This window comes from Dipodomys ordii, unplaced genomic scaffold, assembly GCF_000151885.1.
Source record: "Dipodomys ordii isolate 6190 unplaced genomic scaffold, Dord_2.0 Scaffold125, whole genome shotgun sequence".
NCBI lineage: Eukaryota > Metazoa > Chordata > Mammalia > Rodentia > Heteromyidae > Dipodomys > Dipodomys ordii.
The window spans coordinates 1,807,904-1,826,410 of NW_012267341.1; the positions used below are offsets into that span (position 1 = coordinate 1,807,904).

Consider the following 18,507-nt stretch of genomic DNA (forward strand, 5'->3'; position numbering starts at 1 on the left):
AAAAAAAAAAAAAAAGGGACAGCTGAGGCCGTGGGGTCAGCTGGGCACTTGCAGACTGTACTTCCTTCCTCACCACCTGGGATGACTGCCTTTCACCAAGGCCAACATGGGGACAGCAGCAGCCCAGGCATCCTGAAGCTACTACAGGTGCCTCCGCCTTTCGTGGCCTTTCTGAAGTGTACTGGCTTCGGTCACTGCCCGAGGCTGGCCACCCTCAGGCTGGGTGCAGTATCAAGACCCTCGCCCCAAGCCAAACCCCTCAGTGACTACACCTCTGACCCTGCCGGCCACCGCTATACCTACACAAGCAGAGCGCTCCAGGCCTGAGGTCCTGCCGACTTGCGCCGTAGGGCTACCTGTCGTCTACGGGACAGTGGGCGCCTGTGGGTGGGGATCGTGGAGCCCAATGTGGAGCCTGAGGCTCTTCGGCCTGAGGGCCGCTGCTGGCTGAGGCGACGATAGTGGCCTCGCAGGCCGCACAGTGTCTGGCCACACACCACGTCAGCAGGGAGCAGGTGGGAGGAGGCTCGGCGCAGGCAACGGGGCATGGGCAGCAGTGGCCGGGGGCCCCGGGGTGGCGAGGGCCCTGGTGTCCTGGTGCTTGGCTGGGCAGCACCTGATGCCTCGTTTGTCACATCCACCCTCTCCTCCTCCTCTTCCATGCCTACAAGCCCGGCCAACAGCAGGGGTGCACCCAGAAGTTGAGCTCCTCTCCGGACGGGCCCTGTTTCCACACTAAAGCGAGGGTTGCAGGCAGGGGGTACAGTACTGGAGCGCCGGCGACTGGCGCCCCTGATGCCCACCCCACAGCTTGGGAGGCAGCCCTGAAGCTGGGCACTGGAGCGGCGCCGCTGGGCTAGGGATGAGGAGGCCTGCCCAGCAGGGGAGCGGCGCCGGGCCTTGCCTGTGGGCAACCCCACACTGCTGGGCCGCCGCTGCCCCTCACCAGGGCCCGATGCCTTCCGCTGGAAGTGTCTCCTAAAGAAGGTCTCCATGCAGGCGCAGGCTAGTGGCTGTTGGGCACACAGACCAGAACGTCAGAAGCTGGGCCAGGCTGTGGCCCACCTGTGCCAGGGAGTGAAGGGACCCTTAGGAGTTAGGGATGGGGGTAACCTTGGCTTCTGGCCTCCATGAACAGTGTTTGCGGGAACCAGGGGATTGGTGGGGAGCCCTTCCCCACGGCTGTGTGAGCACTCCCCAGATGCACTGCAGGCTGCCCCACGTAGGAGGCACTTCCCCTGCCCAAACACCAGAAGCCCACTGCCCATGGGGCTCCACTTCCTTCTCCAGGAGCTGATGGAAAAGGGAGAGAGGGCAAGCTGGGAGTCAGAGCTGACCTAGGCAGAGGGTAAGGCTCTGGGGTCTGGCCTTCTTTCTGCCCCCAACATGGAATAGGTTGGATTTGTAGTTTCCCTTCCTTGGACACAGTACAAACCAAGCAATGATATATAACAGGGCTCTCTGCAAAGGAACTCAGAGGAGGTAGGTTTCTCCAGTTTCTCAGCCCTGGCCTTGAGTCAGACTGAAGGCTGCCCCACAGGGGGAATGACATCTGCTGGAGGCCCTGCGGAAAGCCACTCAGAGGAAGGTAGTCATCCCCCTCTCCCCCCCACCCCGCCTGCCGCCCCGGAGGAGTGTTCCTGCCTTTACTCGAGCCTGGATTCTGGGTGTATGGGTCTGTATGGGGAGAACTTTCTAGTTCTCGACAGCTATCTCACCTTTCTGAAGGGACAGAGCATAGACATTCCAAGTGATGCCTGAAAACCCCTCCAGCTCTGCTCCTGAGGGCTCCTGTACTAGACACCCCTAGGTTCCTAATTCCAAGCTCCAGTACCCCCACCCTAGTCCCTACTCTCGGGAGAAGGGGGTTGTGAGCACCACCCTTTTCCAACAGGACCTCCTGCCATTCTAAAGTCCACTCCTTCACCTGCTCACCTCCAGTCTGCCCTTCTCTCCTTCCCTGGCCACTGGCATCAGGTTCCTGTGCCCACACCTCTGCTACACCAGGGAGAGGGCAGGAAGCTCAGAGTGGTGCTGCCCCCAGAGGAGAGCCCACATCTCATCAGTGGTTCTCCTGGGCCCTGGGCCTAAGGAAAGACTGGTGGGAGGAGTCTCTGAGCCCAAGTTACAGCTGGGGAATAGAGCCGCCTGGCAGACAGATTTCTGCCTGCTGAGGACTCAGTCACAGTGGCCATGGGTGGCATCCCACACAGCAGTGGGCAAGAGGGATGACTGTCAGAGAGGACAGGCTGGAGTCACCCCAGCTTCATGTCTTCCACCTTCTTTTGGCTCGGCTCATTGTTCTACTGCCCCGAGGGCTTCAGGGCTGGTGCAGGGAATGAGGAGCCCAGGCTCTGGCCATCATGCAGGAGAAGCAGAGATGAGAGAATCTTGGGATAGGAGGCATGGCTTGTGACCCGCAAAGTACCCCTCCAAACCGGACAGACTGGGCGGAGGAGGAACGCTGGCTTTGCTGGGTGCTGGTGGCTCACGCCTGTAATCCTAGTTGCTCAGGAGGCTGAGATCTGAAGATTGCCAGGCAAGGCAGGAAGGTCCGTGAGACTCTTACTTCCAATTAATCGCACACACACACACAAAAAGCCAGAAACAGAACTGTGGCTAAAGTGGTAGAGTGCTAGTTTTGAGCACAAAAGCACAGGGACAGTGTCCAGGCCCTGAGTTCAAGTTCCAAGACCAGTAAAAAAAAAAAAGCGGGGCTGGGAAGGTGGCTCAGTGGTAGAGCGCTTGCCTTGCATGCTCGAGGCCCTGGGCTCAATTCCTTAGCACCACATAAGCAAAAAAAAGCCAGAAGTGGCGCTGTGGCTCAAGTGGTAGAGCGCTCGCCTTGAGCTGAAGAGCTGAGGGACAGCGCCCAGGCCCAGAGTTCAGCCCCCACGACTGGACTCAAAAAAAAAAAAAAAAAAGCTAGCTTCCTCATCCAATCAGCATCATCCCAGATACACTCACGGGAACCACTCTGTATAATCACTAACATCCCAAGAAGCAGGTACCACATTACACCACATGCCTAATGCACAGACAGGCAATGGTGCCCAAAACCCGTACGCAGCCAGTGTGGGGCAAGTGTTGGAGCCAAGCTATGCCAAAGCCTGCTCCCAGGATGGGTGGAGCACAGGATGTTCCTCTTAGACCTGGAGGCTCAGGTAAGATAAGAAGAGAACTATTATAATAGTCATCCTATTTAGTCAATACTTGCTCTAGGACTGCCTTGGAAGCCCTTCAGTGTCACTCTCATTTGATTCCTTCCCCAACCCTGTGAGGGAGGCAGCAAGGCTAGCGCCATTATGGAGATGAGGAAACGGAGGCTCAGCCCATGGCCATGGTCTTCAGCGGCAGAGCTGGATCCTGAACCCAGGTCTGCCTAACTCAGGGCTGCTTTACACCCTGGAAGAGAAGCCCTCAGGCCCCACTGCCCACTGCTGCCAGGGCACTGGCTTGCCAGCAGTCCAGGGTATCAGCTTTCCCCACTCATCTGCCCAGGCCGCTCAGTGACAGCTGCCCAGCCTGGAGAAGATTAGTCACCCAGACACACACTGCCTGATGCTAGTGTCACCCAGAAAACAAAAGGCCACAGTAAGTGTGGGGGAGGTGCTGATGTCTTCTGGGCAATGGTGAGGGCTGGGCCCTGCCTGCTGGGCCAGACTCGCCTGACAACAGGGCCAAGAGGGAAAGGTAGCCTGCACCTCCCTTTATGGGAAGCAGCTTGCAGGTGCTTCCTAAAGCTGGGCTCCACACACCGGTCGGCTTCCCAAGCTCCCTCATCCGCGTGGGAGACTCCTCCAATGCCCAGCAGTGCATCCTCCCCCACCCCCTACCCGCAGGAGGGTATAAGGCAAGCCAGTGATGTGACCATGTACCACAAGCCTCAATTTCCCTGTTTGTCCAAGGAGACTATTAGACTGCATCACTCTTTATGACAAGCTGTCTTGCTGGGCACCTACCCCCTCCATGGGCTCTTACTGCTCTCCTCCCCCAGGTCCCATGCTTCCTGTCCTCTGGTCTCCATAGAAACCTCTGTTTTCTGGTCAGCAGCTGCCTGACTCCTCAGAGTCTGCTCCTCCAGAGTCTAATCAGAAGTCTGGGTGGAGAGCTCTTCTCAAGGCATAGCTCTGAGCAGCCGCTTCTTCTCACCTCAGACTCTGTCACCTCCAACATACCACACAGTACAAGTAAAGGTCACTGGCAGAGACCCACAGGACTCAGACGCTAACAGCACAACACAGCAAAATGTCTGCCTGCTTCTGGGCTTCCTGGTGAGGAGCCTGCACGAAGCCTACCACACAGGGGTGGGGGATGGGGAGGCAAGTGGGGTGGAGAATGGCAGGAAGAGCTCATGAGATTCCATCAACCCCCAGCTTGCTACCAGGGGCCTGGGAAGCTAAGGCCTGTGGGAGGACAGGCAGTGCTATCTGGCCTTGCACAGCCAAGCTAAGGCAGCCGGCAGCAGTGGTTAATGGACCCCAGTGCTTCATCAACTACCAGCTAGAAAGGACACCTGCTGTCCCGGCTAGACCATCTCATGCCTCAAGTATTTCAGAATCTTGAACCTGCCCCTTCCGCCCTGGGTTGATAAACTAGTCTTTCCAAGTTCCAAACTTCTTGTCTGCTAAGTGAGGGTCATGCCGCCTAGTTCTGAAGGCCAAGCGTAGGGAGGTTCTGCTACAACAATGGATGAAAGGCATGTGATGAAACCTGGCAGAGGAGGGGCCTGTGAGTGTGCAGCCTCTTGGGGTTTATCTCTGTCTACATTGGGACAGAAACTCAGAAAGGGAAGCAGGCGTGCCCACGGTGGTCACCAATCACCGTATGAGGAACAAGGCTGGGTGGCCAGTGCCACCTGCGTATCTGCTCATGTCAAGGAGTGCCTCCACTCCTGGGGCTGGGGTGTCCCACAGGGAGCCCTCTGCCTCCAGAGGAGCTGCCCAGGATACCTGTGGCATTCCACCTCCGTTCCCATTCCATGCATGGGCAGGACCTTTCAGCTCCTACTCTGTGAAGGCTCAGCCTGAGGCATGGTGACCCCAGCTACAGCAGCTCCAGAAGCCCAACACAGGGGCTTGAGCTGTCTTCCTCATGGGATTTCTGGCCTGAAGCCATCTCTGGTCACTCTGCTCCCAGGGCTGGGAACAGAGGGAGGGATGGGAAAGCTGGAGGAGAGGCTACTGTGGACCAGTCAGACAGGTGCCCATTTTCCCAGGTCTCTACTCATCACAGGTATCCTGTGCAGAGGATCTTAAATCAAAACAGCAACAATTCACAAGGGAACAAGGGGCCAGGGCCGCACAGTAGGGGAACAAGGAGGCCAGGGAAGAGTTCATCTTTCAGGTTCTGCCCTGCTTGGAATGGGTAGGAGTTTCCATCAGCTTTGGGGCAGCCTGGCAGGGTGAGGCCTTCATCTAGGGATAGTGGTGTCCCGGCCCACCCTGACCCCCTCCCTTCCCTGATCCCACACAGACAAAGGAGGGAGGTAGCAGGAGGCTAGAGAAGGTTTGGGGCCCCTTTGACCTGATCTGGAAGACAGGGTGGAGGCAGGTGGGAGGCTCGGGTCCCAGAGACAGCTTCGGCTCCTGCTCCGGGCTGCTAGCCTCTGCTGAGCAAGTCCTAGTTTGGAGAGCAAGCTGCAGTAGCTGCTCCCCCGCCCCCTTCCCCCTCCCCTCAGCCTGAGACAGCCGTTATGAAAATAGCCCGATTGGTAACTGACTGCACTTCCTCTCCCAGTGGTGGCTCCCGGCTCTGCATGGGATAGGCAGCTGGCAGCAGGTAGGCGGGTAGCAGGCTGGTAGGCAGCATGTGGCACAGGAGCCTTACCTCCTGGCTCCTCTTCCCTAAGGTCAGGCAGGAGTGACAGCCCAACCAGTAGTCAACCTGTGCCTCACTTAATCTGCAGACTTGGGTTGAGCTAGGAGGGAGGAGGGAGGCCCCTTTCAAGGAAGGGGATTTAATGTTCTCTCATGTCCAGTGGACATGTTTTCTGGGGTCTTGGGCAGCTAAGCACACTTGCTCCAGACAAATAAACACAAAAATAAATGTCTGTGGTGGGGGCTAGAAGGTGGCTCAGTGGTAGAGCACTCGCCTTGTACGCCTGAGGCCCTGGGTTCGATTCCTCAGCACCACATAAGCAAAAAGAAAAAAGCCAGAAGTGGCGCTGTAGCTCAAGTGGTAGAGCGCTAGCCTTGAGCTCAAGAGCTGAGGGACAGCGCCCAGGCCCAGAGTTTAGGCCCCACGACCGGACCCAAAAAAAAAAAAATGTCTGTGGAGTATCTCACAACTTAGCTTTCTTTCCTTCCTTCCTTCCTTCCTTTCTTTCCAGCATAATCAAACAGCAGGCTGGTAACTCCCCCTGTGTAGACAGCTTTGTGTCCACACTGGACAGTGGGGCACAGTGGCTCATGGGAGCCCATGACTCTCGTGGCTCAGAGGTGGCTGAGCTAGGTCTTTGCCAAAGGGCCTTTTGGTTCAGGACAGCTAAAGAATGCCCAGGAGGGGCCAGTTCATGCTGCAAGTACCCTACCCGGAATCTCCCACTCCCCCCCATGCCAGCTCACAGTCCTGCTAGGGATCCTAGGGCAGCTATCAATCTTCCAGACCCCAGACCCCCTAGCACAGCACTCTTAAAAATTACTAAAAAAGCTGGGAAGGTGGCTCAGTGGTAGAGTGCTTGCCTTGCATGCCTGAGGCCCTGGGTTCGATTCCCCAGCACCACATAAGCAAAAAACAAAAAAAGCCGGAAGTGGCGCTGTGGCTCAAGTGGTAGAGCGCTACCCTTGAGCTGAAGAGCTGAGGGACAGCGCCCAGGCCCAGAGTTTAGGCCCCACGACGGACCCAAAAACAAAACAAAACAAAACAAATTACTAAAAAATTCTGGAAGGATTTTTCTGGATGGGAGATGCTAGTAATTAACATTTACCATATCTAAAATGGAAAGGTTTAAAAAATATTTTAAAACAGGAAATCTATTCCATATTAACATAAACAACACATTTCTAAAAGGAGGCCACATTTCCTAACCTTAAAAAAAAAATTGGTAGGCCAGGTGCCAGTGGCTCAGGCCTATAATCCTAGCTACTCAGGAGGCTGAGATCTGAGGATCACAGTTCAAAGCCAGACCAGGCAGGAAAGTCCGTAAGACTCATCTCCACCAGAAAACCACTAGAAAACCGGAAGTGGTGCTGTGGCTTAAGTGGTAGATCACTAGCCTTGTGCTGAACAGCTGAGGGACAGTGTCCAGGCCCAGAATTCAAGCTCCACGACTGACCAAAACAAACAAACAATTAATAAATAATGGGTAGTCAGAGCCAAGTGCTGGAGGCTCACACCTGTAATCTGAGCTACTCAAGAGGCTGAGATCCGAGGAATGCAACTCAAAGCTAGCCTGGGCAGCAAAAGTATGTGACATGCTTATCTTCAATTAACTACAAAATATAAACAGCCAAAGTGGAACCGTGGCTCAAGTGGTAAGAGCGCTAGCTTTGAGCAAAAAGGCTCAGTGACAGTACCTGGGCACAGAGTTTAAGCCCCAGAATTGGTACCCCCCAAAAAAAATTAGTGCAAAGAAAGGCACGTTTTCAGAAGCATCTTTAATTTAGTCTGGCTTGTTCATGGTGGCTGGACTCTTACTTGGCACCCAGCCCTGCACCGCTTCCACAGGGTACTCTGAGTATTCTGGTTGAAACTCATGTAGAAAACTGTCTTTGTACTGTCATGTAGTGTGAAATGGATCAGCTATCCAGTCTTACAGATAACTAGGGAGATCTTCTTTGCTACTACCTCAAAATATGGCGCGTGGTAGCTTCCTGAAAGCACAGTGCAAGGTTGAATCAGAAACAGTGTAATGAATCTTGTGCTGTTCTATCTTGCTTTTGCGATGTTGCCCAGGCTAGCCTTGAACCCTTGAGTTCAAGCAATTCTATCTCAAGAGGCTTCCAGAGTAGTTGGGACATTTTGTAACATCATCAAGCATCCTCCATCACTGGTGTGTTGGGCTATGCAGATCCTGTACATGTTGACACATTTATTACACAATAGCAAAGATCACATTTGTTCTCATTACTAATCTCACCAGAAAGTTTTAAGTACTAGGAAGCTGTCAGGCCCTAGAAGATGGCTACAAGGTTTCTGAAATTCTTTTTTCCTCAAATTTTCTTACTGGCAACAAAGGCTGATACTGTGTTTGAAGTAACAAGGTTTATTTCACTCATTCCTGGAAAAATGTCTGCCAGACACCCAAGCCTGGCTAGTTTGTTAGGTGTTCAAGTAAAAATGATGTTCTTGCTGGGTGCCAATGGCTTATGCCTATAATCCTAGCTACTTAGGAGGCTGAGATCTGAGGATAATGGTTCGAAGCCAGCCCAGGCAGGAGAGTCTGTGAGACTCTTACCTCCACCAAGTACTCAGAAAAAGCCAGATGTTGCACTGTGGCTCAAGTGACAGAGCACTAGCCTTGAGCAAATGAAGCTCAAGGATAGTGGGTAGGCCCAGATTTCAAGCCCCAAGACTGGCAAAAAAATAAAAAATCAAACAAAAAAAACAACAACAAAGTGGTACGAGCCAGCTCTCTACTCTACTGAAGAAGAGCTTTTCCTAACCAGTTCAGCAAGTAGTAAAAATGTCTTATATGAATTTCATTTCTTCACACCAAAATATTGAAGATACATAGCCAAGGGTGTTGACTTTGTAATACACTTTTTAAAAATTTCTTTTTGAGACAGGGTCTCAAACTCACAGTCTCCTGCCTCAGCCTCTGGAGTGCTGGGATTAGCCTGGCCAAAATTAATAACGTTTATCTTTTTTTTTTTTTGGTTGATCATGGGGCTTGAACTCGGCTTGGAGTGCTGTCCCCGCGCTCTCCAACTCAAGGTGAGCGCTCTACTGCTTGAGCCACAGCGCCACTTCCGGTTTTCTAGTGGTTTATTGGAGATAAGAGTCTCATGGACTTTCCTGCCCGGGCTGGCTTTGAACCGTGATCCTCAGATCTCAGCCTCTTCAGTAGCTAGGATTACAGGCGTAAGCCACCAGCACCCGGCTACCATTTATCTTTAAGGAAGTTTAAGTATGGAAGGACTGCTGCTGGGTACCACTTTGATGGGGGTGAATGTGCCAGCAGTGCTACCACTGCTGAAGCCCCATCAGTAGATGCCAGAACAGTGAGGGGGAAAAGATGACTAAGACGGCAGTTCTGCACTCACTATTCCCCCTTGGTAGACAAGGACACCCTCCAGCCCACACTTTAAGACACACTGATTCAGAGTACGTATTTTTTCTTTCTTTCTGATTCCAGGGCTTGAACTCAGGGCTTCACATTTGCTCTACCACTTGAGCCACACCTCCATCTCCTGAGTGAATTTTAAATCTAGCTTGACAACTGTGGCTTCTGTGATGTGGCACTAACTCAGTTTCCTAGGAATGACATGAGCCTATCCTCTGTCCCCCAGTGACTGTGGTCATCTCCTGCTGTACCCCGCACCTGCCATGCCTCCTGCCTGGCATCCCTCCCCATCTGTTATGCACAGCCCACCCACCCTAGCTGCCCCGGCCAGCTAGCCCCCCTCGGGCTGACACACATTTGGCTCCTGAAAGGCCTGCTTCTCTCAGGTCCACAACCAGACCACCACACCTGGTGCCGGGACATGGGCTGGGCTTGCCAGCACAGGGCCTGGCAGTAAGTGGTGTTTACCACCACAGATAGCCCAGGAGGAAGGAACAGGAATTCCGCTGGGGAGTGGTCAGGACCTTCAGGGAAGAGAAGGGCTTCCTCTGCTGGCTACCAAACCAAGGTCTGGCCGCAAGCCAGGCCACTTCTCTTTGTTGGGCACAAAGAGATGGTAACAGCCTTTGTTTTGGTGGCTATCTTCTTCTTCTCCTGTCCAGGGGAGCCCAGGAATGATAGCAGGAGGCCCCTTTCTTGGCTGGAAGCCACTGTGCCCTCCACATTCTCAGTAGCCAGCCTTATGAAACCTGGACAGTGGGACTGGGTAACACCAAATCACAAGGTGCATACTTAGAGGTTAGGCCAGAACTCTAATGGAGCTCCTTGATGACATGGCCTCAGTCTTCATGTTCTGAGCCCTGTTTCAGAGTCTGGTCCTACTTGGACCCAGAGAAATGTACAATGATCAAGTCATTCTTCAAGAGCCCTCCCCTCAACCATCCCCTATGCCCCCAGAACTCATTCAAGAGCATTACTCACTTGAGGTATTCCTGCTCCCCAATGCCAACTGATGATACTCCACACCTGGCAGCCAACACCCTCCATCTCTCCCACCTCTTTGCTATTTTTTCCTTTAAACAATACTGGGGTTTGAGTTCAGTGCTTTGTGTTTGCTAGCTAGGGACTCTACCACTTGAACCACATCCATGACCCTTTTTTGCTTTAACATTAATTTTTCAGATAGGGATGGTCTCAGATCACAATTCTTCTGAAGCCTCCCCACCCCCCTCCACGCACCATCATGGGCCTGGCTTGTTGGTTGCTAACTCTTTGCCCAGGCTGGCCTTTCAAACTGTGATACTCTTGATCTCTACTTCCTGAGGAGCTGGGAATACAGGAATGAGACATCACGTCTAGCCTTTCCTATTTTTTTTACATTTTACCAAATACATGTATCACGTGGTCACTAATATATCTTACAAGCATTAACCTCATAAAATTAGGTTGGTATTATCTCTATTACCAGTTTCTTCAAATTGTAAGGAAAGTGAGGCCACACTCTCAAGTTCTTGTTCTCTACTTCTAGATGCTTCTATTATGAAAACTGTGCCTCTGTGCTTAGCCAGTGGAGTCTGAATACTTATCCCTCTTCCCTCTCATCTTGAGTTGGCTCAGACACTGGATCTAACCCCTAGGGAAGGAGAATGTTAGCTGCTCCCATGCTCAGGCCCTCTCACTGTTGCTCTGGGCCGGCAGCACTGGTTTACAAGTCTGCATCCCCCATCAGATTGTGCGCCGCCTGGGACCTCCAACAGCTGATAATTGCATCCCACGGGTGGAGGTATGCTGGGTATGGTCTGAAGAATGAACACAGGGAAATGTGAGTGGTTCATGTTTGGCCTCATGGATCAGGCTGACAGCAGATGACTCAGGCTAGCCCGCTAGCTCCTAAGGTCTTCCTGCTAGCACTGGGTAAGAAAGTCACTCTGTGCACTTGGATCTTGGAGGCAGCATTGAAACTGATCCTTGAGGGAAGACTGAAATATTTCCCCTGAGTCTCCCAATAGGGCCCCTCTCATTGCCTTCTCCTGTGACTACAGTGAGCTCCTATTCTCCACCTGATAAGACAGGCGGGCAGCCCTCTTCCTTCAAACAGTAACTCTCCCAACCTTCTGATCCCTCTGGAAAGGCCCCCAAACGTATGACACCCCCCACATTTTGCCCATCACACCCACTCTGTAATCCTGTGTCACCTGGTGGTCCTGTACAGGGTTTCATAAGGAACCATGGAGAATGCAGCATGGGTGATGGTTCCTGACCCAGAAAGGGGCCTCCTCCGCCACCTAAAAGACTTCTTTAGAATCATATCAGCAACCAGGTCCCATCCCTCTCTCCAGGTATCCATGCATTCTATTCAGAGTTCCTACCTCTCAAACAAGAATTATGCCTGAAATCCAAAGTCACAGAGAACAAAGGTTTCTACCATGGATTTAGACTGAAAGGTCCAGAGGAGTTCTGCTGCTAACCCACTCTGTGACCTCAAGCTCACCTCTTTCAATCTCCTTATCAGATAAATGGGGCTAACCTACCTCATCTTGCTCATGGAATTGATGCATACTTGAAGGAGAACGTGGAAACCATTTCCTTAGTTCACTAAATTTAAAGGAAACAATATATCCACAGGCCTAAAATTAGGGCCTGGGAATACATTTGGTAATGTCCATCTTAGCCTAAGATACACACATGCTGGTGACCAGGCCACCAGCAAGGAGAATCCTCAAGGTACCAGAACAGCTTTGGATGGATTGCTTTCAATAGCAAGAAACTGCAAACTACCTAACTGGGCATCAATAGGAGCCCGGGCAAATAAGTTGTTTCAGAAGGGATCACAGGTGGCAGCTAAGGTGAGGTCACTAGAGCTCCTGTCTTAAGATGGTGGAATCTCTAAAACAACGTGGAGGGGAAAACCTACATTTCACATTGATGAGCTGGTACTCCACTTAAAAGTAAAAACCATCCAAACAGCGTTCTACTCTGCTAGAGATACACCTATGGGAAAATTTTATAAACAGATATGAGCACAGCATACACTAAAATCAGGATTGTGGTTGCCTCAGGGGAGGACCAGGCGCTCCATTTCTAAGACTAATGGCTAGATATGACCAAGCTAAGTGGTAGGCATTATACATATACTCTTGTTTTTCCCCCCCTTTGAGGAAAGAAAAAAAAAACCCTTAATTTGAATACACATGATAATAATGACTCAACATAAAAGAGAAATTTACAAACTAGATCAAATGTGCAAGGATGATGGTATATTTACAGAACCTTCCGAGCAAATGTAAAAGTTTACATTTATAACTGCCATTTGTTTGAAAATACCTAATACTTGTTTTGAAAAGGCATTTACAGAAATCTTGCGTTTTTAAAAAGACATCTATATACTATCCCAATTACAAAAATTCTTTAAAAAAGACTTTCAGATTTCTCTAAAGACGCCAGAGGGAGACCAGTGATACAGGTGGCCCTGGGTCTCCCCTGGCTGGTTTGGGTGGGTGTGTCACTCATGCTGCTTCGTAATAGGCAGGCCCTGGCTCTGTTTTGGGGCAGGCAGGGAGGCAGGTCTCTCTGAGGGATGCCTTCCAGAAGTGGGTGGGCAGCGGCAGGTTGTGTCAGTGGGGTGTCCATGTAGGCTGGGGAGCAGGAACCAGCTTGCCCCTTTCACAACCGCCCCCGCCTCTCTCTGTAAAATGTCAGCAAGCTGGGGAAGAAGGGGGGGGGAGAGACAGGCAAGCTGTTAACCCGCAAGATGCTGGGGCGTGGGCGGCCCAGGCTCCCAGACAGCTATTTTCGCATGTGCTGTGATGGGGCTCAGCCCTGGCAGGGGAGAGGCCTCTCCGTGGGAGCTCTGAACAGGCATGCTGCCAGGAGCCAGGAGGAACAGAGCTCTGAGTGTGAGGGAGAGGGTGTTATCAGGGGCTCCTTTGAACTCATTCTTCAGGCTTTCTGTCACCTGTACCAATTAAGCCAGCTAAAAGGTCACATACAGATGTGTTTCTTCACTCCCCATCTGGCCATGGGGCCCCAGGCTCCTACCTAGTTTCTTCACAGCCTAGCCCGCTCCTCCTGAAGTGAGGGTTTCTGGTGCAAACTCCCCTCAGTGTCCAGGTGAAGATCACCTCATGGGTCCCTGACACTTCCACATGACTACCTCACCAGGCCCTTTGGGGATACAAATACCAGTAATGAGTGGACATGAGCTGGGCAGCTAGGCAACACGGAAGGAGCCTTGGATCAAGTTCCCGTGTAAACTTTAGGATCATGGGCCAGACTATAGACTTCTGAGCCTCGGCCTCCACTTGTAAAAATGGGAATCAGACTAGCTATGATGATGGTGCAATGACTGCATACAAGTTATGGGCTTACAAAGCTTCTGGCACCTGTTAGTGGCCAGAAAGAAATGAGTGGACATCACTCACCTGAGCCCAGGTGAATAGAGGGGAAAAGTCTACCTTCCCTGTGGACCAGAGCCCTTGGTCTCACTCACACTTATACTTTCCACCTAACCACCCTGCCTCTAGCCTCAGCCCGGCTGCGGCAAGGAGGAAAGGGGCAACATGGTGATCCTCAAAGCATCTGATCTCTGCTCTGGCCTATGCTTTTCCCGTCTGGACTTGAGTGTCAACCAGGTCCTGTGCTGAGAGCCACAGGGTAGGGAGGGCACTGCAGCCCTGATTTGGGGCTGATAGTCTAATTATATCTGTGGGTCCTGCATGAAGTGTAGAGCTGAGAGTAAGAAATGGTGAGTGTCGACAACATCCTGGCAGGCTCCAGGAAGGAGGGGAGCCATGAGCCTGGAGGTAGGTATAGCCCACACTGGCCCCTCCTTGAGCTGAGGGTTGTTTAGGCGGCGGCAGCCATTTCCAGGACAAGCAGAAGAAAGGTTGGAAGGTGTCATAGAAGGCTTAGGGGTACCAGTGGTGGAATCTCATATTAGCCTGGCTAGTTGTGACACCTTGGCTGAGTCAAGGCCATCTAGGCAGGGCCTCTGTCTTAAGGGACAGAGTGGGGTGGGGCCAGGTGATAGGAAACCCGCCCTTCTGCTACATTCTAATTGGCTCTACTCTGGCAGCTAGAGTATCCGGTAACCAGTAGGAGGAGACTTGGGCCACCCACAACAGGTGCAAGTGAACTAGCTGGAAGGAGAATCTCACTTGCTGTCCGTGGCAGCTGTGGCCCTCTTGTGTCACTCTGGTGATACTGCGGGGCAGGACCCAGGGTCAGCTTCAGGAGCTTGCAACTCTCTAGCCTTTATAGCTCCTGAAGAGACCCAGGCCCCTGTTTCTTTTAGGGGCTAGATCAACTCAAACCTCAAGATTAGCTAACCTCCTCCTCTGCTCCAAGAAGATGAGGGCAGCCTCCGCTACCTAAAGTGGTCCTTCTTCTGTCCTTGTTTGAGTGGACACCCACTCTTGTGCAGTCAAGTGCCAAATGCAAATCCTGGGTGGCTCTATAACCCTCTGAGACTTGACTTTTTGGGAATATGGCTCAGAGACAAAAATGACAGAAACTGCCCATCCCCTATCCACCTTTGAGCCAGGTACTTTGGTCCATGAGGCAGACACCAGGAGAACCCTATCCTAATTTCCCAACCCCTGGCACATAGCCTTGTGAGGAGAGCAAATAGAGTAAGAGACACAGCTCAGTCACCGAGGTCCCTTCCTCCCCAAACTGGCTGGAACCCAAGGACCTGTGCTTGGGCCTACCTCCCAGGGCCACCTGAGCTGTTCCCAGTATTAGTCTAAGTGAGACAAACCACTCAAAGAGGCTTCTTTTACTTCCAGACATCCTGGCGCCACAAACAGGGCTTCTGGGCTCTCTGAATGAGAGACATCCCTCAACAATTCCTCCCTACTCGTTGCAAAACCAACCCAAACAGGCTGCTTCCGCTCAGGGTGCCTGGCGGGCACCTGCAGCTAGCCTTGACTTCAAGACCTGGTTCATCTGGCCTGTGTGGCATCAGCTCTAAATAAGACCTATTGTGTCAAACTTGTTCCACAAGTGCATCTCCTGCCCTCTGGGAGCTTATGAGTTTAAGACTAATGGAGGGCAGGGGACCACAGAGCAGATGCTCACCCTCCCAGGGGCTCTGCTGGCCAAAGCTCCTTCTGTCTAAATGTGCAAGGTGCCAGGTAATTTCTGATGCCCCTGGGGTGCAAACCCAGCTAATCCATAAGCTGTGTGACCTGCCCAGAATCATGCTGCTGGGACTGGGCCAGAGGACAAGTGAGTCCAAACCCCTCCCAGTGGGTCCTGGAGCAGAAGGAGGAGACAGTCAACCTCCTTCCCACCGGAGACAGGCTGGCCCTTAAGCCCGAGAAAAACTGCAGGTCCTAGGTTTACAGGACTGACACCTCCCTTCTTTCTCCTCCTTAGGGGGCTCAGGTTTCTCTGCATGGAGAAATGAGGAAGGATGAAGAAGGGGGTGGGCTGAGAAGATCACAGCTCAGCTTTGTGTCTCATTGAACTAAAAAAAGGGAGAAATGTGCTCCCCAGTTTTCCAGGGTTCTATCACTTTTAGGAGAGATGGGCTTCAAGGAAATGTCTCTTTAAGGAAGATGCCACAGAGACTGTTCTTTCTGACTGGACCAAGCAATGGTCAGTATGTGGTACCATACTACACAGCCGTCATTACGGATTCCCCCTCCCCAATACAAACATAAACACACACACACACACACACAGAGCTGAAATTTAAATGTACACACACACACACACACACTGAGAGCTGAAATTTGAATGTAGAGTTTTAAACACAGTTTCAGCAGCCACCACTACCACAACCTAGGTTATCTGTGACCTTCCTTCTAATCACTGCCCATTCACTTCTCAGGCCCCTCATCCAAGGTCTGAGGTGTGAATGTGAGTAAGGCGAGGAGGAGCAGGATGGGAGTTGCACAGTGTGGGTGTCCAAGGAGAGGGAAGTGTTAGGTTAAAAATAAGCATGGAACCTGGGGAAAGATGGAGAGATGGCTTCAACTGGGGTAGTTAGGGCTTCAACTGGCGGCCAGTAACAAACAGTGACAGGACCACACAAACAGCATTAAAGAGGGCAGAGCCCCAAGCAAAGATGTGTCCCCTGTCACCTGGCCATCAAATCAAGTAAAAGGAGGGAGGCCAGTCCCAGTGAGCACTAATTCTGAGCTCCCAGTTCTGCCAGGGAAAGTAGTTCTCTCTGCTGTGTTCTCTGAATACATTCATTTCTGAAGGCCCCACTGCCCTCAGTGCATTGCTATGAAGCAGGGGACGCTGCTTCCAGGCCTCCAGAGGGGTTCTTTTGATTTTCCTCTCATTAGGCATCCTATCAGATCATGCCCCACCCCAAGGGTTGATGTAATACCATGCTCCTCAAACTTTACACACATCAGAATTACCTGGGGATGTTCTAAAAAAGAAAGAAAAAAATTGTTTTTAAGCTCTGGTCCCATTTCCAGATCTGATAAGCCAGATATGCCAGGGGTAAGATCTAGGAATCTGAACTTAAAGCTCCCCAGGTCTCTGTGATCCTGGTAAAGAAAAAGGGATGGATTTGGGAATCACACCAACAGGAGTTCAAACGCTCTCTCTGTTTCTCGCTTGCTATGTGACTCCAGGCAAAAGGTTTTTCTCTCTGACCCTATGATTTTCTTTTTCATGTAGAAAAATAGAGAAATAACCAACCTGTCTGTCCTTCCTTCCTTCTTTCCTGCCTTTTTTTATTTTCTTTTTTTTTTAAAGAGAATTATGTAAGGTGGGGCATTGATGGCTCATGCCTGCAGTCTTAGCTACTCAGGAGGCTGAGATCTGAAGATATAGGGGTTCAAAGCCAGCTTGGGCAGATGAATCCATGAGGCTTATCCCCAATTAACCAGTAAAAAGCTGGAAGTAAAAGTGTGGCTCCACTTCAAGAGCACTAGCTTTGTGCAAAACAAAAAAAAAATTATTTAAAGGTACCTGTTAATTTTCTTGTGTCCTCAATATGCTTGAGGCTCATCCTTACATACACGTCTGTGCCCTTTAGAAAGGGATGCAGCTATATAAGTCAAGAGTACCCAACACTACCTATGGTGCCCCATAGGTAGTGACAGGAAGTCTCTAGTGGAGCCCCTCCCGAGCCTGTGAACACTGGAGGCTACATCCTGCAGAGATGGGTGTAAGTGCTCCATCTTGCAGGGCTGTGGGTGACAAACATGAACACCAGAAGCTGTACTGCCTGCCCTGTTTTACATGACATTGAAGCCTGTGAGCCCACGGAGTTCCATCTGCCAGTGTATGTAAAGATCCAGCTCTCTGTATGTGGTGTGCTCAGTGACACACTGCAGGTGCAAAGAGCAGTGCTCAGGTTAGGGAAAGATAGCCACAGGGCCACTGACCCACAGAACAGGAGAAAACCACCCAGTTATTGAGAGGCGAGTTCTACTCTGGGAAGGGACAGACAGGGCAAAGCACAGGAGGGGCCAAATATGATGAAGGCCAGGCATATGGCGAAAGTGACAGGAAGGCCGTGGGCAGAGTCCAAATGATCAGAGTCCAGTCTGAGGTAGCTCTGGGGTCTTAGCTGACTGGCTGCAAGTCAACTGTCTGTCACAAGCACAATGTGGTGACATTTGGAGTGCTGGGGGGGGAGAGGGGGTGGCTGCAGCCCACTTTACCCCTTTTCCAGAAAGGAACAGGAGGTAAGGGAGAGATGAGGATTACCCAGCAGGGGATGGCACTGGGGACTCCCTGTTAATTAAGAGGTAGAGTAGGTGGTCAGCCTCCCCCAAGAAGCAGCTTAAAACGTTGAGCAAGTAATTAGATCAGCGGCCAGCGCTCTGGGGCCAGCCATGTGTCATGTCACTATATAGTGGCCACACGGGGTAGACGCCAAGCAGTGGCGGTCATGAGCAAACAGGTACCACGGAAGCCCAAAGGGCACCATGACCCTCGCCTCACTGGGGCCAGAGGGCTCAGAGAAGCCCGGTCCTATCCGAGTCCAGAAGTCACAGGGGTTCCCGCCGGCTGGCGCCTAGGAGTTGGGGTGTCCGCGTCTCCCTGCTGGAGCACTAGGCGCTGACCCTGCCACGGTGCTAAAGGTGAAGCGCATTACACGACCTCCACGTTCCTGGGCCAGTCCCCCGGGTGCCGGGGGCAGGACCCCGACCCAGTGCCCACGCCACGGCCGCCCGTCCCGCACCCCACACACGGGGTGCGTCCCCGGGTACCGGGCGCCGGGTCCCGCCACGGCCCCGCTCACCTGTGCCCGAAGAGCCGCAGCCCCGGGAAGCGCCGCTTGCTGAGCCGCCGAGGCGCCTTGTCCG

General features: G+C 52.1%; 1 protein-coding gene across 1 annotated transcript in view; it reads right to left on the reverse strand.

Annotated features, from left to right (window-relative positions):
• Dgkz (diacylglycerol kinase, zeta) overlaps positions 1-1,192 on the reverse strand; it is a 14,408-nt gene extending 13,216 nt beyond the window's left edge. Inside the window, exon 1 of the mRNA XM_013029965.1 lies at positions 306-1,192. Within this exon, the coding sequence (XP_012885419.1) occupies positions 306-995 (690 nt within the window). The 5' untranslated portion in view covers positions 996-1,192. The remainder of the gene's footprint in view (positions 1-305) is intronic.
• Between the last annotated feature and the right edge of the window lie 17,315 nt (positions 1,193-18,507).